The sequence below is a fragment of the Salmo trutta genome, chromosome 26 (genome assembly GCF_901001165.1).
Source record: "Salmo trutta chromosome 26, fSalTru1.1, whole genome shotgun sequence".
Taxonomy (NCBI): domain Eukaryota; kingdom Metazoa; phylum Chordata; class Actinopteri; order Salmoniformes; family Salmonidae; genus Salmo; species Salmo trutta.
The window spans coordinates 22200524-22222195 of record NC_042982.1 but is presented as its reverse complement, the minus strand read 5'-3'; the positions used below and the strand labels follow the sequence as shown (position 1 = coordinate 22222195).

General features: G+C 43.2%; 1 protein-coding gene across 1 annotated transcript; it reads right to left on the bottom strand.

The window, feature by feature from the left end:
* Positions 1–199: 199 nt before the first annotated feature.
* Positions 200–16818, bottom strand: LOC115163433 (multidrug and toxin extrusion protein 1-like). Its single transcript, XM_029715290.1, has 17 exons — positions 16521–16818; positions 15764–15865; positions 15415–15483; positions 15093–15241; positions 7472–7514; positions 7238–7282; positions 5568–5665; positions 5311–5408; positions 5097–5210; positions 4911–4978; positions 4549–4657; positions 4320–4395; positions 4150–4219; positions 1574–1706; positions 1189–1283; positions 923–1006; positions 200–819 (listed from the first exon to the last, which is right to left on the bottom strand). The coding sequence occupies exons 1-17, from the start codon at positions 16686–16688 to the stop codon at positions 517–519; spliced, it is 1824 nt and encodes a 607-aa protein (XP_029571150.1). The 5' UTR covers positions 16689–16818; the 3' UTR covers positions 200–516.
* Between the last annotated feature and the right edge of the window lie 4854 nt (positions 16819–21672).

The window sequence follows — 21672 nt, the reverse complement described above, 5'->3', positions numbered from 1 at the left end:
CAATAGGCTACACAGCTTGATCAAATTAATTTACAAGCATACCCTTCTGCCCATCACCGGCAGCTTCAAAGGGTTCTCCCATGGAGACAGCAGAACCTTTTTGGTTCTAGATAACACCTTTTTTTCGAAGAGTGTAGCTACCAAGCCATTTCAGGCTATCAATCAAGTTAGAGTAGCTTGTCTAACTACGTATCTTAGCCGGCATGCCTGCTGGCAAGGTTGCTAGACTTTTGAAAAGCAAGCAATTACTAAATGTGCATCATTAATTAAAATGACAATTGAACAGGTAAAGAGGTAAGCTTAGAAAGGTAAAGAGGTAAGCAGAAAAATATACTTAAAAAAATGTTGTTTTTTTTACATAGAATTGGGCATAATGACTATGGCTCTAGATTGAAGGAAAAGGCAGTTTCAGGTGTAATAATTGGTGTAACAACAGATTCACTGACACAGCATGTCTATGACAGCACCTCTATTGTCTTGCTACAGGGTCTGTTCTGGGTCCCCCAGGTATTACTCCTAGATGAGAACTGTTGACGGGGCGAGTTTAGGGGGGGAGGTAGTGGTAAAGGTAGTGTTGCTCCAGTCTACACTTAGATTGCTCCATGAGCTGATTGGTAGAGGCAGGAGAAGATGTACACAGGTCCCCACAGCCAGGATGACAATGGCAGCCAGTACAGTGAGACCTCTCCTCAGGACCAGCTGGGTGGTGGAAAGCATTCCATTGGGGCTCCCATCCTCCCTCTTCACCTCTGGGGTCCCATTGCTTCCCCTGAGGTCTTCCTGGCCCTCAGTACTCACTGAAATGTATCCATTCACTGTCTGGGTGTGGAAGCAGGCACAATCTGGGTTAGAACAATGTTATTCGCGAGAGTATAGTATAAATAATATAAAACATAGGACTGAGCAACATGTTTTTACTCACCCTTCCACTGTTCTCTGTGGCTTCAGGTGCAACTATACTCCTCATTGACACCATATGTCCAGCCTTTCCAGCTCGTTTCACAGCCTGTCACAAATAGATCAACTCCATGATGCTCTCAACTGACAGCAAACATTTCCTTCACCCGCCCCAGGCCACTACTATGCTTCACAGAAACCATAAAGATAGAGGTATGGGCTGTCAGTCTCTCAATCACCTAAGCCATTGTATGTTCCAGATAGGGAAGTGAAAAGCCACAGGTGACGTACCTTCCCTGTCATTCTCTTCCAGTTGAGCCTGAAGATGACAGTGATGAAGAAGATGGACTGTAGAATTACACAGATGAACAGGCCTAACCAGAACCCTGTGTAGAGGGAGGAGAGGAAGAGGGAGAGGGAGAGGAGAGGAGAGGAGGGAGGTTAGACCGGCTTTGACCAAAGACAAGAACATTGTGTCATCTTCAATAAAGAATACTCCCGCGATTCATGATTCTTGATTACTAGTGAAAGCAAAATATTTTCCTGAATTTGATCATGACCATACTTCTGTTGCAAGTATGTGGCAAGGCAGTAAGCATGAGCAAAGACCTCTGGTCTTGAAAAGGAAGTCTAAAATTGTGTCTGGTTTTCATAAAATTCAGAAATGAGTAAATACCTAGGACCCTCAGGCCTGCTGTGAACATCAAAGAGATGCCCAGTGGAAGGCCCAAACAGTAGTAGGTGATAAGATTAGCCATCGCTGCTATCTTCTGTTGGCCCGTGCCCAGGATGATGCCCATGCACACACACTGGGACAGACAGACAAATCTAAGATTAGTGGGTGTTTACAGAGAGAGACAAACACTGTTGGCTGGCGGTCAACAGGTTTCATGTCTTATCACTCAATCAACAAGTGTTCCAGGATCCTGGAAAATTACATAGACTATCTCCCTTATTCCAACATACAGTACCAGTCAAAAGATTGGACACAGCTACTCATTAAAGGGTTTTCCTTTATTTGTGTACTATTTTCTATATTGTAGAATAATAGTGAAGACACCAAAACTATGAAATAACACATGTGGAATCATGTAGTAACCAAAATAGTGTTAAACAAATCAAAATATATTATATATTTGAGATTCTTCAAAGTATCCACCCTTTGCCTTGATGACAGCTTTGCACACCCTTGGCATTCTCTCAACCAGCTTCACCTGAAATGTTTTTCCAACAGTCTTGATGGAGCTTCATGAGATAGTCACCTGGAATGCATTTCAATTAACAGGTATGCCTTGTTAAAAGTTCATTTGTGGAATTTCTTTCCATCTTAATGCGTTTGAGCCAATCAGTTGTGTTGTGACAAGGTAGGTGTGGTATACATAAGATAGCCCTGTTTGGTAAAAGACCAAGTCCATATTATGGCATGAACAGCTCAAATAAGCAAAGAGAAACGACAGTCCATCATTACGCAAAGCACCCCCACACCATCACACCTCCTCCTCCTCCTCCTCCATGCTTCACCGTAGGAACCACACATGCGGAGATCATCAGTTCACCTACTCTCCGTCTCACAAAGACATGGGGATTGGAACCAAAATTCTCAAATTTGGACTCATCAGACCAAAGGACAGATTTCCACCGGTCTAATGTCCATTGCTTATGTTTCTCGGCCCAAGCAAGCCTCTTCTTCTTATTGGTGTCCTTTAGTAGTGGTTTCTTTGCAGCAATTCGACCATGAAGGTCTGATTCACGCAGTCTCCTCTGAACAGTTGATGCTGAGATGTGTCTGTTACTTGAACTCTGTGAAGCATTTATTTGGGCTGCAATCTGAGGTGCAGTTAATTGCCGATTACTGAGGCTGGTAACTCCAATGAACTTATCCTCTGCAGCAGAGGTAACTCTGGGTCTTCCTTTCCTGTGGCGGTCCTCATGAGAGCCAAATTGTCAAAGACCCCAGCCACCACAGTCATAGACTGTTCTCTCTACTACCGCATGGCAAGCGGTACCGGAGTGCCAAGTCTGGGACAAAAAGGCTTCTCAACAGTTTTTACCCCCAAGCCATAAGACTCCTGAACAGGTAATCAAATGGCTACCCGGACTATTTGCATTGTGTGCCCCCCCAACCCCTCTTTTTACGCTGCTGCTACACTCTGTTTATCATATATGCATAGTCACTCCATGTACATACAACCTCAATTGGGCCGACCAACCAGTGCTCCCGCACAGTGGCTAACCGCGCTATCTGCATTGTGTCCCGCCAACCCCTCTTTTACGCTACTGCTACTCTCTGTCCATCATATATGCATAGTCACTTTAACCATATCTACATGTACATACTACCTCAATCAGCCTGACTAACCGGTGTCTGTATGTAGCCTTGCTACTTTTATAGCCTCGCTACTGTACATAGCCTGTCTTTTTACTGTTGTTTTATTTCTTTACTTATTGTTCACCTAACACCTTTTTTGCACTATTGGTTAGAGCCTGTAAGTAAGCATTTCACTGTAAGGTCTACACCTGTTGTATTCGGCGCACGTGACAAATAAACTTTGATTTGAATTGATTTGATTTCATCATAGCGCTTAATGGCTTTTGCGACTGCACTTGAAGAAACTTTCAAAGTTCTTGAAATGTTCCCATATTAACTGACCTTCACGTCTTAAAGTAATGATGGACTGTCGTTTCTCTTTGTTTATTTCAGCTGTTCTTGCCATAATATGGACTTGGTCTTTTACCAAATAGTATGTGCATCTTCTGTATACCATCCCTACCTTTTCACAACACAACTGATTGGCTCAAACGCATTAAGAAGGAAAGAAATTCTACAAATGAACTTAACAAGGCATACCTGTTAAATGAAATGCATTCCAGGTGACTACCTCATGAAGCTCCATCAAGACTGTTGGAAAAACATTTCAGGTGAAGCTGGTTGAGAGAATGCCAAGAGTGTGCAAAGCTGTCATCAAGGCAAAGGGTGGATACTTTGAAGAATCTCAAATATAAAATATATTTTGATTTGATTAACACTTTTTTGGTTACTACATGATTCCATATGTTATTTAATTGTTTTGATGGCTTCACTACTATTCTACAATGTAGAAAATAGTACAAAAATAAAGGAAAACCCTGGAATGAGTAGGTGTCCAAACTTTTGACTGGTACTGCATATAAATGATTTCTAATTATAGCAGTACTATTGTATAAAATGTTATTAATTTTTTCAATGGTTACAAACCACTTGAGTCCACTTACCACTAGCCCATCAAAGAACTGAAGGACACAGTACACATTGAGAAGTTGAGAGACCAGATCTATGATCTGACTGAAAAGGAATTAAATAATCGTTATTGAGATGGTCAGGTTACAATTTGGGACGGTCTTTATTTGAATCATTATGTTGACTATATGTACACCCTACTTACTCATCAGAAGTAAACATGAAGGCGATCACTGTTTTAGTAGAGATCAGCACAATTCCCTGAATTACTGCCATTGAACCTAGGACGTGGAATGGAGGAAAAAGACATGCACTACTGCAAAAATATGACTAGTTTGTCAAAGTAATTATTATTATTTTAGCTCACCATCGTTCACCGTAGTTGTGATGGTTGAAATAAGGGCCATATGAGCTAGAGTAAGTGTGTGACTGACCTGAGAGAGCGAGGGACACCTTGCTGGTGAGGATGGCCCCAGCTGTGTCTCCGGCCCCAAGAGCATTCCCCACACGAACACATGCTGCAGCCTGGATCCCCATGGGGAACTTTACCCGCACAACACAAAACAACACGTTATCTAGACGCCTCATAAACAGCTTGCTGTCTTAGTCTAACCATGTCTCAAACAAAGTTAATGTCTGCTTTTAACTCAGATTTAATGTTGATCTGTAGCCTATATGTACAGTACATTTTGGGTTATTCTTGAGCTTATTGGACTGGATAGCCAGTGCATTAGGCTTCATTTGGTTTCCATGATAGGTGTTAGAGTGGGTGTGTAAAGAGTTCTGTACACATTACCATGTAGTTGATGAAAGCCAGCATTATGACCACATGTTGAGCAGCCAGGTCCACTTCACTCAGCATGCCTGAGAAAGAGAGGGGGAAGAATGCAGAGTTGGATGTTACATAGATATGGGTGTTTTGGCCTTTTGAATGTGACTGTTCATTGGTTCATTGGTGTTAACTTTAAGAGCTGAAATGTACCTGCAAGGAATCCCCCAAGCTCATAGATCCACCATTCGAAACACAGCATCAGTGTACTGGGGATGGCTAGTTTCATATAAGAGCCCCACTCCTGCAGCGCTTCTGTGGTCCAACCTGTAGGAGGAGACAAAGGCCTGTTTATCCCAACACAAACCGGTCTATTTCAATAGGTCACATTCATTAGGCACAATCAGAGAGATGGACGTTCTCTTACCTCCCCATGTTTTCACATGTAGCTTCTTCCAATAAATGTAAGCAAACAAGAAGGAACATATGTAGAGCTGGGAGAGTGTATTAGCTGCTGCAGACCCTCTAGAAAACAAACACACACAAACAAAAACGCACACTCCATGAAATGATAATGAACATTGCATAATTACAGTAGTTGGTACATAATTGATACTCTGACTATGTTACTGACTGTTAAGAATATGGCACTGTTATCAATGTTTCTTGTTTGAGCACACCTACATAACTCCCAGGTCCATCCAGTAGAGCAGGATATAGTTTGTCAGCACGTTGGCGATGTTGGCCGCTGCTGCTGTGTACATCTGAGGCAGTAATATCCCCTGAGCACAGAAACACACTCGTTGATATGATCATCCAATTCACACCTAACCTGGGTTACTGTACTCCTAGATGACTGTTTTACTCAGAGGTCACCAAGCGCAACATAGCTTCAGCGTGTAAATCAGCGAGAAAGATGTGTCGGCATCGAGTAATTGTCTCTGGCCCCCTCCCAGTTAGGGGGAGTGATGAGCTCTACAGCAGAGTCTCACAACTCAATCGCTAGTTGAAAACGGTTTTCTGCCCCTCCCAAGAGATAGAATTTGTAGATAATTGGCCCTCTTTCTGGAACTCACCCACAAACAGGACCAAGCCTGGCCTGCTGAGGAGTGACGGACTCCATCCTAGCTGGAGGGGTGCTCATCTTATCTATGAACATAGAGCCCTGTCTAACTCTTCTAGCTCCACTCACTTCTAGATTAGACTACTGCAATGCTCTACTTTCCAGCTACCCGGATAAAGCACTAAATAAACTTCAGCTAGTGCTAAGCACGGATGCTAGAATTTTGACTAGAACCCAAAAACTTGATCATATTACGCCAGTAATAGCCTCTCTACACTGGCTTCCTGTTAAGGCAAGGGCTGATTTCAAGGTTTTACTGCTAACCTACAAAACATTACATGGGCTTGCTCCTACCTATCTTTCTGATTTGGTCCTGTCGTACATACCTACATGTACGCTATGGTCACAAGACGCAGGCCTCCTAATTGTCCCTAGAATTTCTAAGCAAACAGCTGGAGGCAGGGCTTTCTCCTATAGAGCTCAATTTTTATGGAGTGGTCTGCCTATCCATGTGAGAGACGCAGACTCGGTCTCGACCTTTAAGTCTTTATTGAAGACTCATCTCTTCAGTAGGTCCGATGATTGAGTGTAGTCTGGCCCAGGGGTGTGAAGGTGAACGGGGCCACAGTGTCTCCTGACCCCTCCTGTCTCAGCCTCCAGTATTTATGCTGCAATAGTTTATGTGTTGGGGGCTAGGGTCAGTCTGTTATATCTGGAGTATTTCTCCTGTCTTATCCAGTGTCCTGTGTTAGGGGTTTTAGGCTGGGTTTCTGTATAGCCCTTTGTGACATCGACTGATGTAAAAAGGGCTTTATAAATACATTTGATTGATTGATTGAACTCAGATAACACAAGAGACTGGGATGAGGATGCCATCATAGAAATAAGAATGAATAGAACGGCCGTCTCCACTCAAGTCAATGATGGCATAATGGGTGTAATGGCAGCCATGTTGAGTGTACCCATGCCAGGAAGAATCATGGTGTACCCTTCAATCTGTGCAGTGATTTGTTGAGTCAACTCAACTGACATTACATCAATTGGCATCATTTGAATGAACATTCTTCATTACCATGGTAATCCAGCATCACTTGATTCAACATTTCCAAATACCATGCAAATGATTGTATCACAATACCAGGCAGCCATTGCGAGTGTACCCATGAGTTTACCAGTCAATTGTAAGAGTTAAAGCATCCAAGGCTCTTCTATTCATTCTTATTTCTATAGACGCGATGAGGTGTGAGGAACAAAACAAGTCATTTGTAGCCCAGCAGCACGGTCAGTGTACCTGGTTTTGGAGATAAGAAGCCTGAAGTTGATGCAGGAAAATAGCCTGAAAGAAAGAGATACAGAGTAAATTAGAAAGACAGGGACGAGAGGATGTTTAATGCAATTAAATGAAAAAACACAAAATGTACTATTCATCTGATAAGAATAGGTTAATGGAGCCATCTAGTTGAAAACTCAGACACAATTGAAGCCACCCTAAAGAAGTGGGTGTTTGATAAAACAGATGACTCACTGGTACTGCAGGTAGGTAGGCGATGACATACAGCTGTGCTATTCTGAAAGACAGAGCATGTATTCGCTGTTAAATCACACACCATTACTACACCTGTTTCCATGTATTTACCCTACACACACCACATACTGCTAAACTCTATCAATTTACCATTAAGTTGTCCGTGAAAATCACCTATTCAGGCAGCAGTGACAGAATGTTTATTGCATCTAGAAACTAACAGCAATCTGTACATCTCATTGAGTAGGTCAATTGGCTGTGAAAACATTGCTGTCATTTCCACCAAATGGAGTGTTTGGGGAATTGCCAGGGGCCACATTTGATGGCGAGAGCAGTCAGAGATGGTGTTATTGCAGCTAAGAGAATGAGGAGTTCTGTTCTCTCTCAATTAGCATACAAACAAGCGCATTATCTTTATACAGCATCAGAGGCACAATACCATGCATTAGCTGTATCTGTGATGTGCTCAGGTCTGAGTCATTGTCAGTGTGAGTAGGGCCTCATATTTTCCCGACTATGTGACCTGGGAGCTAGTCACAGGGTATAACCAGGGTCAATAACAACTCTGGAGCTAGTCATAGGGTATAACCAGGGACAATAACAACTCTGGAGCTAGTCATAGGGTCTAACCAGTGTCAGGAACAACTCTGGAGCTAGTCATAGGGTCTAACCAGGGTCAATAACAACTCTGGAGCTAGTCGTAGGGTATAACCAGGGTCAGGAACAACTCTGGAGCTAGTCATAGGGTATAACCAGGGTCAATAACAGCTCTGGAGCTAGTCATAGGGTATAACCAGGGTCAATAACAACTCTGGAGCTAGTCATAGGGTCTAACCAGGGTCAGGAACAACTCTGGAGCTAGTCATAGGGTCTAACCAGGGTCAATCTGTTATTGACCCTGGTTAGACCCTATGACTAGCTCCAGAGTTGTTCCTGACCCTGGTTAGACCCTATGACTAGCTCCAGAGTTGTTATTGACCCTGGTTATACCCTATGACTAGCTCCAGAGCTGTTATAACCAGTGTCAACAACTCTGGAGCTAGTCATAACAACTCTGGAGCTAGTCATAGGGTCTAACCAGGGTCAATAACAACTCTGGAGCTAGTCATAGGGTATAACCAGGGTCAGGAACAACTCTGGAGCTAGTCATAGGGTCTAACCAGGGTCAATAACAACTCTGGAGCTAGTCATAGGGTAAAATCAGGGTCAATAACAACTCTGGAGCTAGTCATAGGGTCTAACCAGGGTCAATAACAACTCTGGAGCTAGTCATAGGGTCTAACCAGGGTCAATAACAACTCTGGAGCTAGTCATAGGGTCTAACCAGGGTCAATAACAACTCTGGAGCTAGTCATAGGGTCTAACCAGGGTCAATAACAACTCTGGAGCTAGTCATAGGGTATAACCAGGGTCAATAACAACTCTGGAGCTAGTCATAGGGTATAACCAGGGTCAATAACAACTCTGGAGCTAGTCACAGGGTATAACCAGGGTCAATAACAACTCTGGAGCTAGTCATAGGGTCTAACCAGGGTCAATAACAACTCTGGAGCTAGTCATAGGGTATAACCAGGGTCAATAACAACTCTGGAGCTATTCACAGGGTATAACCAGGGTCAGGAACAACTCTGGAGCTAGTCATAGGGTCTAACCAGGGTCAATAACAGCTCTGGAGTTAGTCATAGGGTCTAACCAGGGTCAATAACAACTCTGGAGCTAGTCATAGGGTCTAACCAGGGTCAATAACAACTCTGGAGCTAGTCATAGGGTCTAACCAGGGTCAATAACAACTCTGGAGCTAGTCATAGGGTCTAACCTGGGTCAATAACAACTCTGGAGCTAGTCATAGGGTCTAACCAGGGACAATAACAACTCTGGAGCTAGTCATAGGGTCTAACCAGGGACAATAACAACTCTGGAGCTAGTCATAGGGTCTAACCAGGGTCAATAACAACTCTGGAGCTAGTCATAGGGTCTAACCAGGGTCAATAACAACTCTGGAGCTAGTCATAGGGTCTAACCAGGGTCAATAACAACTCTGGAGCTAGTCATAGGGTCTAACAAGGGTCAATAACAACTCTGGTGCTAGTCATAGGGTATAACCAGGGTCAATAACAACTCTGGAGCTAGTCATAGGGTATAACCAGGGTCAATAACAACTCTGGAGCTAGTCACAGGGTATAACCAGGGTCAATAACAACTCTGGAGCTAGTCATAGGGTCTAACCAGGGTCAATAACAACTCTGGAGCTAGTCATAGGGTATAACCAGGGTCAATAACAACTCTGGAGCTATTCACAGGGTATAACCAGGGTCAGGAACAACTCTGGAGCTAGTCATAGGGTCTAACCAGGGTCAATAACAGCTCTGGAGTTAGTCATAGGGTCTAACCAGGGTCAATAACAACTCTGGAGCTAGTCATAGGGTCTAACCAGGGTCAATAACAACTCTGGAGCTAGTCATAGGGTCTAACCAGGGTCAATAACAACTCTGGAGCTAGTCATAGGGTCTAACCTGGGTCAATAACAACTCTGGAGCTAGTCATAGGGTCTAACCAGGGACAATAACAACTCTGGAGCTAGTCATAGGGTATAACCAGGGTCAATAACAACTCTGGAGCTAGTCATAGGGTCTAACCAGGGTCAATAACAACTCTGGAGCTAGTCACAGGGTCTAACCTGGGTCAATAACAACTCTGGAGCTAGTCATAGGGTCTAACCAGGGACAATAACAACTCTGGAGCTAGTCATAGGGTATAACCAGGGTCAATAACAACTCTGGAGCTAGTCATAGGGTCTAACCAGGGTCAATAACAACTCTGGAGCTAGTCATAGGGTCTAACCAGGGTCAATAACAACTCTGGAGCTAGTCATAGGGTCTAACCAGGGTCAGGAACAACTCTGGAGCTAGTCATAGGGTATAACCAGGGTCAATAACAACTCTGGAGCTAGTCATAGGGTCTAACCAGGGTCAATAACAACTCTGGAGCTAGTCATAGGGTATAACCAGGGTCAATAACAACTCTGGAGCTAGTCATAGGGTCTAACCAGGGTCAATAACAACTCTGGAGCTAGTCATAGGGTCTAACCAGGGTCAATAACAACTCTGGAGCTAGTCATAGGGTCTAACTAGGGTCAATAACAACTCTGGAGCTAGTCATAGGGTCTAACCAGGGTCAATAACAACTCTGGAGCTAGTCATAGGGTCTAACCAGGGACAATAACTCTGGAGCTAGTCATAGGGTCTAACCAGGGTCAATAACAACTCTGGTGCTAGTCATAGGGTATAACCAGGGTCAATAACAACTCTGGAGCTAGTCATAGGGTATAACCAGGGTCAATAACAACTCTGGAGCTAGTCACAGGGTATAACCAGGGTCAATAACAACTCTGGAGCTAGTCATAGGGTCTAACCAGGGTCAATAACAACTCTGGAGCTAGTCATAGGGTATAACCAGGGTCAATAACAACTCTGGAGCTATTCACAGGGTATAACCAGGGTCAGGAACAACTCTGGAGCTAGTCATAGGGTCTAACCAGGGTCAATAACAGCTCTGGAGTTAGTCATAGGGTCTAACCAGGGTCAATAACAACTCTGGAGCTAGTCATAGGGTCTAACCAGGGTCAATAACAACTCTGGAGCTAGTCATAGGGTCTAACCAGGGTCAATAACAACTCTGGAGCTAGTCATAGGGTCTAACCTGGGTCAATAACAACTCTGGAGCTAGTCATAGGGTCTAACCAGGGACAATAACAACTCTGGAGCTAGTCATAGGGTATAACCAGGGTCAATAACAACTCTGGAGCTAGTCATAGGGTCTAACCAGGGTCAATAACAACTCTGGAGCTAGTCATAGGGTCTAACCTGGGTCAATAACAACTCTGGAGCTAGTCATAGGGTCTAACCAGGGACAATAACAACTCTGGAGCTAGTCATAGGGTATAACCAGGGTCAATAACAACTCTGGAGCTAGTCATAGGGTCTAACCAGGGTCAATAACAACTCTGGAGCTAGTCATAGGGTCTAACCAGGGTCAATAACAACTCTGGAGCTAGTCATAGGGTCTAACCAGGGTCAGGAACAACTCTGGAGCTAGTCATAGGGTATAACCAGGGTCAATAACAACTCTGGAGCTAGTCATAGGGTCTAACCAGGGTCAATAACAACTCTGGAGCTAGTCATAGGGTATAACCAGGGTCAATAACAACTCTGGAGCTAGTCATAGGGTCTAACCAGGGTCAATAACAACTCTGGAGCTAGTCATAGGGTCTAACCAGGGTCAATAACAACTCTGGAGCTAGTCATAGGGTCTAACTAGGGTCAATAACAACTCTGGAGCTAGTCATAGGGTCTAACCAGGGTCAATAACAACTCTGGAGCTAGTCATAGGGTCTAACCAGGGACAATAACTCTGGAGCTAGTCATAGGGTCTAACCAGGACCCATAGTTTTCTCTGGTCATGAAAAACTCCTGGCCCTAATATAAGTGGTAGTGTACTATAATGTGAGTCAGACTCCAGGCCATCTGACTGTAATAGTCACCACTAGCCAGCCTCCACCCAGTACCCTGCCCTGAACTTAGTCACTGTTACTAGCCGGCCTTCACCCAGTACCCTGCCCTGAACTTAGTCACTGTTACTAGCCGGCCTTCACCCAGTACCCTGCCCTGAACTTAGTCACTGTTACTAACCGGCTTCCACCCAGTACCCTGCCCTGAACTTAGTCACTGTTACTAGCCGGCCTTCACCCAGTACCCTGCCCTGAACTTAGTCACTGTTACTAACCGGCTTCCACCCAGTACCCTGCCCTGAACTTAGTCACTGTTACTAACCGGCTTCCACCCAGTACCCTGCCCTGAACTTAGTCACTGTTACTAGCCGGCCTTCACCCAGTACCCTGCCCTGAACTTAGTCACTGTTACTAGCCGGCTTCCACCCAGTACCCTGCCCTGAACTTAGTCACTGTTACTAACTGGCTTCCACCCAGTACCCTGCCCTGAACTTAGTCACTGTTACTAGCCGGCCTTCACCCAGTACCCTGCCCTGAACTTAGTCACTGTTACTAGCCGGCTTCCACCCAGTACCCTGCCCTGAACTTAGTCACTGTTACTAGCCGGCTACCACCCGGTACTCTACCCTTCACCTTACATACTGCTGCCCTATGTAGCCTACATAGTCATTGAACACTGGTCAATAATGTTTGCATACAGTACTGTTTTACTGTTTTATTCATATACTGTCCATACAGTCTATACACACCATCATATACATACAGTACCAGTCAATGTCAGAGTCCAGAATATAAATATATACAGTACTAGTCAAAAGTTGGGACACACCTACTCATTCAACAGTTTTTCTTTATTTTTACTATCTTCTACATTGTAGAATAAAAGTGAAGACATCAAAACTATGAAATAACACAGCAAAAAAGTGTTCAACAAATCAAAATATATTTTATATTTGAGATTCTTCAAAGTAGCCGCCCTTTGCCTTGATGACAGCTTTGCACACTCTTGGCATTCTCTCAACCAGCTTCACCTGAAATGCTTTTCCAACAGTCTTGAAGGAGTTCCCACATATGCTGAGCACTTGTTGTCTGCTTTTCCTTCACTCTGCAGTCCAACTCATCCCAAACCATCTCAATTTGGTTGAGGTCGGGTGATTGTGGAGGCCAGGTCATCTGATGCAACACTCCATCACTCTCCTTCTTGGTCAAATAGCCCTTACACAGCCTGGAGGTGTGTTGAGTCATTGTGCTATTGAAAAACAAATGATAGCTAGACTAAGCCCAAGCGAGATGGGATGGCGTATTGCTGCAGAATGTTGTGGTAGCCATGTTGGTTAAGTGTGCCTTGATTCTAAATAAATCACAGACAGTGTCACCCGCAAAGCACCCCCACACCATCACACCTCCTCCTCCTTGCTTCACGGTGGGAACCACACATGCAGAGATCATCCGTTCACCTACTCTGCGTCTCACAAAGACATGGCGGTTGGAACCAAAAATCTCCAGTTTGGACTCATCAGACCAAAGGACAGATTTCCACCGGTCTATTGTCCATTGCTTATGTTTCTCGGCCCAAGCAAGCCTCTTCTTCTTATTGGTGTCCTTTAGTAGTGGTTTCTTTGCAGCAATTCGACCATGAAGGTCTGATTCACGCAGTCTCCTCTGAACAGTTGATGTTAAGATGTGTCTGTTACCAGTGGTATAAAGTACTTAAGAAAAAATACTTTGAAGTACTCCTTAATTTGTTTTTTGGGGTATCTGTACTTTACTATTTATATTTTTGACTACTTTTACTTTTACTTCACTATATTCTTTAAGAAAATATTGTACTTTTTACTGCATGCATTTTCCTTGACACCCAAAAGTACTCGTTACATTTTGAATGCTTAGCAGGACAGGAAAATAGTGAAATTCACGCACTTATCAACCGAACATCCCTGGTCACCCTACTGCCTCTGATCTGGCGGACTCACTAAACACAAATGATTCATTTGTAAATGATGTCTGAATGTTGGAGTGTGCCCGTGGCTTTCTGTAAATTAAAAAAACAAGAAAATGGTGCCTTCTGGTTTGCTTAATATAAGGAATTTGAAATGATTTATACTTTTACTTTTGATACTTAAGTATATTTAAACCAAACACTTTTATACACTGGGGGACTTTTACTTTTACTTGAGTCATTTTCTATTAAGGTATCTTTATTTTTACTCAAGTATGGTTGTTGGGTACTTTTTCCACCACTGTCTGTTACTTGAACTCTGTGAAGCTTGTATTTGGGCTGCAATTTCTGAGGCTAGTAACTCTAATGAACTAATCCTCTGCAGCAAAGGTAACTCTGGGTCTTCCTTTCCTGTGGCGGTCCTCATGAGAGCCAGTTTCATCATAGCGCTTGATGGTTTTTGCAACTGCACTTTTTTCCGGATTGACTGACCTTTATGTCTTAAAGTAATGATGGACTGTCGTTTCTCTTTGCTTATTTGAGCTGATCTTGCCATAACATGGACTTGGTCTTTTACCAAATAGGGCTATGTTCTGTATACCACCCCTATCTTGTCACAACACAACTGATATGCTCAAACGCATTAAGGAAAGAAATTCCCCAAATTAACTTTTAACAAGGCACACCTGTTCATTGAAATGCATTCCAGGTGACTACCTCATGAAGCTGGTTGAGAGTGTGCAAAGCTGTCATCAAGGAAAAGGGTGGCTACTTTGAAGAATTTCAAATATAAAATATATTTTGATTTGTTTAACACTTTTTGGTTACTACTTGATTCCAAATGTGTTATTTTATAGTATTGATGTCTTAACTATTTTTCTACAATGTATAGAATAGTCAAAAATAAAGATAAACTGTTGAATAAGTAGGTGTGTCCCAACTTTTTACTGGTTCTGTATATATCTATATTCCGGACTCTGACATTGCTTGTTCTGATATTTCTTAATTTGTTTCTTTCAATTTTGTGGATTTATGTGTATTGCTTTGTATAGTTAGGTATTACTAAACTGTTGGAGCTAGAAGCATAAGCATTTCGCTGCACCTGCAATAACATTTGCAAAATATGTGTATGCGACCAGTAACATTTGATTTGATTTTGACAGTGTAGTTGTTACCTGGCCACCTCAGGCTCCTGGCCCAGAGCCAGCAGGATAGACTGGGTGTTGAGGAGCATGGCCCAGCAGGGCAGACAGAAGAGCAGCAGGATCAACACACTCCTCTGGAGAATCACCCCCACACGCTGCAGGTTCCTACCACCAAATGTCTGCTCAGGCACACACACATCACACACATCACACACACACATACACACACAAACAAACAAACAGCAGCATGAATGACATGAGACATTATCGCTGGGGTCACAGTCTGTGACTGTTGCATATATTTGAACTGGAACGTATACTTCAACTACTGCTTTCAAATATATTTACATACCTGAGATACCAAAGTGTCACATGCTAAGGCAAGACCACCTCCTGTTGCTGCAGTCGTAACATTAATAGTCTGAAGAAGATGACCATCAAACACATTTACAGCACACAGTTACACACAGATTTACATTCTTACGTGAATTTTTTTTTTTTATGAGAATTGATTATATCATTGCTATCCCCTCCCTTGTGGTTCTTCAAATGAACACCAGAATCTGTGAGGACCTTAGGTGATGTTGTAATCTTTCAAACCATTTTCCCGCTCTTCTCTAATCACATGCAGAGGAGCCATTTTCTTATCTAAGCTGATAGACCCCAGCAGTTCACACAACATAGCTAGAGGATTGACTCACCGCGCAGGCCAGGCCATAGCCAGCTAACACCGCATTCCCCAGGCGACCACAGAACATAGTGATGACAAATGGAAGCAGGTAGTTTAGGATTCGAGACAGCAGCTAGGGGAAAAAGACATGCATAAACAATAACAAACACCCCATTGGGCAAAACTGGTTGAATCAACGCTGTTTCCACATCATTTCAACCCAAAGAATCTATGTGATGATGTTGAATCAACGTTGAAAACGTATTGGATTTGTAAAAGTAATCAACGTAAGGACATTTCACCTCACTTTGAACCTAAGTCTAATGACATAGTGACATTTTTTGTTGATTTCACACTGAATTTACAATAGTTGACAACTCAACCAAATGTTAATCCAAACTAAATGCTGAACTGACGTCTGTGCCCAGTGGGACAGACATTACTTCTAAGTTAATAAAGAGAAATATACTTGAAACACTAGTTCAAATGGGCTTTAGTGTCCCTCGGAGTGTACTTTTAATAAATCATAGAGCCATTAGTATGCACTGCACAGTTCATCCTGTAGCCTAGTACTTCATTCTCACAGAGTAGTCTACCTATAACCCTAGCAACAGAGCTATCCACTTCCAAACAGGGCCACACAATAGCTGTGTCCCAAATGGTACCCTATATTCCCTATATAAGGCACTACCTGTTAAAAAGTAGTGTTCTATATAGGGAGTATATGGTGCCATTTGGGAAACCCACAATAACACACAACAGGCTAGGTGGGCAGTGCCAGTCCTTACCAAGGGTCCAGTCATCCGGAGAATGTGGTAGAACTCCTCTCTATGCGCCAGGGGGATTCTGTGCCTTACCCAGCGGCAGCAGAACAGTTTGTCACTAGACTCCTCCATTATAGGTAAATTAGAATTAGAAGTGGGCCCAGATGCCAGTGTAGGCCCAGAGTCTTCCATCCCAGCCTCTGTGTCTGTCCCCTCTCAGTCCTCAGTAGTGTTACTGTTGGTACTGTGCTGTAACTCCCCTGTCACTGTCAGACAGACAGCTCCTCTGCAGCTGTGTAAGCACTGCTCTGGTCAGCAGGTCACCAATGCAAAGTTTCAACATCCCAAAAGGCTTACTCATTGAATAAAAGTGTGAGACATCTCAAGTGCCTTGGCATTGCATAATAGAAGGAATCAGATAAATAGATAAGTAGAACAAAAATTCTGCCCAAAAGACATCAACAAGGACCGAGAGATACAGACCAATAAATACCACTATTTATTTTATATTAACAGGTCTTTTAACTGAATGGCTAATGCTTGTTGGGTATTTATGCTTTGTTTGCATCTCAGGGATGGGGGTGGAGTTGAGTGAATCATTATGTGTGTGCCAACAAAGAGAAACATGAGTTACAACGTGGCATAGATGTAATTAACCTTATCCTCTTCCTCTGTACTCAATGTGAATAGAAATTAGATAGGTGATTAAGAGCATACAATGGTTGTGGATAGTATTTTTATGACAACAAACTTAGCTTATGACCAAGCAATCAACCTCAAACCCAAAGTCAATTTCAGACTATTCAACTAGATGTGTGTTGATCATTAGGAAGGATGTAGCATCAAACATAAACGTGGCTGACAATCTCCCTCGTCAGAGCAGCAAAGATCCCCCAGCCAGTACACTGGCCTATTGCAACAGAAGATGCAGCCTGTGGTATTGGCAGGGGAAAGCTTAATTTACCTGGCCATCTGTAACACTGCAACAGCAGATGGTAATGCAAATGGGAAAAATATACTGTATCTTATGGATGGAATACATCCCTATTATATTTTTACCTTTATTTAACTAGGCAAGTCAGTTAAGAACAAATTCTTATTTACAATGACGCCCTACTTGTAAAGCCCCCCCCCCATGGCCAAATCCTCCCCTAACCCGGACGACGCTGGGCCAATCGTGCACCGCCCTATGGGACACACGATCACGGCCGGTTGAGATACAGCCCGGGATCAAACCTGGGTCTGTAGAGGCGCCTCTAGCACTGCGATGCAGTGCCTTAAACAGCTGTGCCAAACTATGTATTCTCATGAAAACTTTATGGAAAGGTGCTGTTGTCTGAAGTTCGTTTATGGAGGAGAATTACAAACCAAAACCAGTAGACACAGCCAAAAACTATAAAGACACCTATCAGGTAGAGAGAACTGATGACAGTGACAGGGAGATGTAGTATCCATCTATCTATCTATCTGCACTCCCACTCTCTCAGCACAGGAGGGGGCAACAGGGCTGTAAATACTTGGAGGGATGAAAGCTGTCTAAAATCTCAATTGCTATCAAAAGGTTCCAAAAAGGTTATTTGGCTGTCCCCATAGGTGAACCTTTTTTGGTTGCGGGTAGAACCATTTTGGGTTCCATTTAGAAGGGTTCTACATGGAACCCAAAAGGGATTCTTCATAGGGTTCTGCTATGGGGACAGCCGAAGAACCCTTTGGTTCTAGAAAGCACCTTTTTTTCTAAGAATGTACTGTGTCAGTCTCTGGACTGCCTGACTGGAACAATCAGGCCACATCAGACATCATGTGCCGTGTCACTTGTCATCTTGTCATCTTGTTGCTTCCCCTCTGATGCCCGTCTGTTATCGTGTTGTTCACAATCTCCTGGACTGATGATGGCACTTCATATCCCTGCTTGCCTTGCCTCTCTCGCTCTGCCTCTCTTGTTTGGACAGCTTAGAAACACAGGGACATGTGAAGAGGAAACACAGTGGGAAAATTGGATGCAGCGCAGGGATTGAACCCTCTGGCCTCAGTGGTCGTTATATAAATGATGTGCTAAGAGCTGGCAGTGTTACCACTTGACCACAGGCACTGCAGAGGGAAGCTTTTCTGTGAGCTATAACATATTATTGTCCCTTGGCTTTCTCCTCTAGGTCTCCAGCCTTCAGGATGAAAATAAACCCCCTGATAAAAGCCCTTAACCCCGTTTCTCTTTCTGGGCTGTTTGTATCAGCTAGCAGCAGGTCAATAAAAAGAACCCTCCTTTATTCCAAAAATACTCTACCGATATCTACCTCTCTGCCATGAAAACTATCCCCTTTCATCACTAAGATAATGTTTATCCAGCACAGTGAGTACCAGTGCTTGGTGTATAATTAATTGACCCTATTATAGATGGGTATGTGTCATGTCTGAGGTGTGTGTATATAGAGTGTGAAACAGGAAACATTGAAATAAAATAGATCAGAAGAATAAAAGCCATGGAGGAAAGCCAACACGAGTCACCCAACCTAATATCACACGCGGTGTCAGTCAGTCAGATTGCATAAATTACATACAGAAAGGAATAGCTACTGTAAGTACATTACAAAGATGTATTGTAATCATGTCTGGTGTTTTTATAATGGTACCAAAACCAGTCCTATTGTTCTCGTTTTGGATGTGCTTTAGGGGCCCGATTCCAACTTAGAAAATGTTGTTGGTATTCAGACTTACCTTATGGAGGTGCATAGTGGCATAGCCATGGGAAGATGTTTGGAGGTGGGGGTGCTGCGATTTCTTCTAAGAGGGGATGCAGAATTGTGTTTGTTTTTTCGTGCTACATCGGTCTGCTAATACAGGACTAGTAAAGGCCCAGTGCTCTACTTTTGTGAGAGAAAAGAAATATATATAATTATTATTTGTATTAATATTTGTATTTAATTCAGATTTTCCCATGGCTATGGTAATGAGCTTTGCAGGCGTGGTTACCTTGCAGACGCTGAATACATTTAATTGAACTGCTAAAAACCCTCTGAAAACCCTCCCACAATGAAAGAAAGCCATGTAAATATATGCATATTCGTCTCAGTTTCAGCACCAACTGGTGCCCTTACCTACCATGATACATGCTCATTCTCCTAGTCACTCCTATAGGCTACAATAACTACATCAAAGAGCAAGTAGACCAGTATTTTGTCTAGAACGTAGACACCTTGTTTTGTCTGGGAACAGCACCATGTGTATTTCCCCATTTGTTTTATTACAGTTTATCCTAAACACACTTAAATGTGCAACAGATTAGACAGCAGCTGCACCTTGGAAAGATAGTTATTTGCTGGGTTATCTACAACCTAATTAAAATGACCTGCTATCTACAACCTAATTTTGGACAAAATTACCTGGAGGGATTTCTGGAATGGTATGATGCAAAATGGAAGCTACAAATGGAAGAAAACAAACACTAAAGTGACAGTTAATAATACATGTATGTGTGTATTACTGATGTTAGTTCCCGATAGTGGCTAATATTTAACATTATACAAATTGTAAAATAAAATAGAAAAAAACTCTGGTATTAAATTAAAACATTCTAAAGCATATACATCAACTCTGCAGGTCCAGCCCTACAGAATCCTATAGCTTGGGTCTCCAAATTTCATCTGCGCAAATGATGAGGGCACACCATTAAAATTCAGAATAACGGCACAGCTATTTCTAGCCTACATCACCGTGGAAAAGGGGCAACAAAACATTTCAAGTTGATATGATTTTCAGTTTGCTTTCATATGACTGGTTTCCCATTCGTCTCCAGGGTTCAGGGCCGGCCCTTCCATAGGCCGCAGCCTATGGCGGCACTTGAATTTGGGGAGGCATTTTGACAATTGGCTGCCGCACTTCGGCGCCCCAGATAGGCTCTACACCGCCTGCTGCACCCCATCCACCAGCTCATAGCGTTGCTGCAGCTCCTACCTCCACCCCATTCCCGCTTCTCCCGAAGTAGCTATGGTGATGTGTGTGTTTGTATGGGATTATCCAATTGTGAGACATTAATAAAAATGAATCTGCCAATTAAATTATTATTTTTATGTTTGTGTGTGTGACGAAGACGATTAGTGATTAAGGCAGTAGCCTAACCTAGCCTGTTAACGTTAGCTAGCTACTACTAGTGGATATAATTTTAGCTAAAAGTAATCTATAGAGATTTGAAACAAAGCGAATAAAAAACAATGAGAAAAGAGGCCCAAAGATTCGCTGGTGAAATGTATCAGCGTGCAGCAATGTCCATCAGCCGGCGTGGAGAATGACAAGCCTACGCGGACAGGCCATTCATTCGCCGAGAACGACAAGCACCCGTTCGCTGATTCCAGCAGCAGGCCTAGCAACACCTCCAAACAATGCCAACTAAGACACAACTATCTTGGACCCAGAATCAAATTCTTAGCTCCCCGTCCCGGATAACAGTGGTGGTACTGCTAAATCCGACTCCCAGACAAAAAACATAAAATATCCCATTGAGTGACCAAAATATGGTAATGGCTCTTTACGGGATATGTTAGTGCAGGCTGGGCCACATCAGGATAAGGAGGGGAATTTCCCAAGAGATGAGGGGCAACGAAAGTTTTCGGTGGCCCACTACAATAGGAGGATGGCGAACGGGGAGAAAGTGGAGAGACAAAGGCTTGTCTATTCTAAGCAAAACGATGCAGCCTTCTGTTTTCGCTGCAAACTTTTGTCACACGAATGCAAATCTGCGCAGGTCAGGGACGGAACCAGGGACTGGAAGAATCTGTGCCACCTCAGCTCGAATGAGAAGTCGCATGACCACCTAGATAGTTTAGATAGTTTCCAGAGGTGGAAGGAGCTGGAGATCAGGCTGGTGTTCAAGCAAACTCGGATGATTTGATTTCTGGACCATGGACAGCTACGGAGAGAAAACATCGCTGAGTGCAATACAGCACCGCAGCAGAGGAAAGAGGCCACTCCAGGTGGAGACTAAATAGCCTACTTTTTTGACAGGCACAATTATCCTATCCATAGATATCGATATAGCCAAACACCCCAATACTGTCTCATGCACTGATTAAATACCTCTGTGTCTGGGAAGGGCTTAGTGTGTTTAACTAAAACCTGGGCTCTAACTGAGTGAGGGTATCACATACCCTGTGTTAAAGAAAAGGGAAAAAATGATATATATTGT

Coding starts and splice junctions, on each gene's coding strand:
- LOC115163433 (XM_029715290.1), bottom strand. CDS start 16,688: ATGGAAGACTCTGGGCCTACACTGGCATCTGGGCCCACTTCTAATTCT. Junction 7,515..15,092: donor CAGGAGCCTGAGGTGGCCAG/GTAACAACTACA, acceptor TCTGTCTTTCAG/AATAGCACAGCTGTATGTCA. Junction 1,707..4,149: donor AGTTCTTTGATGGGCTAGTG/GTAAGTGGACTC, acceptor TGTCTGTCCCAG/TGTGTGTGCATGGGCATCAT.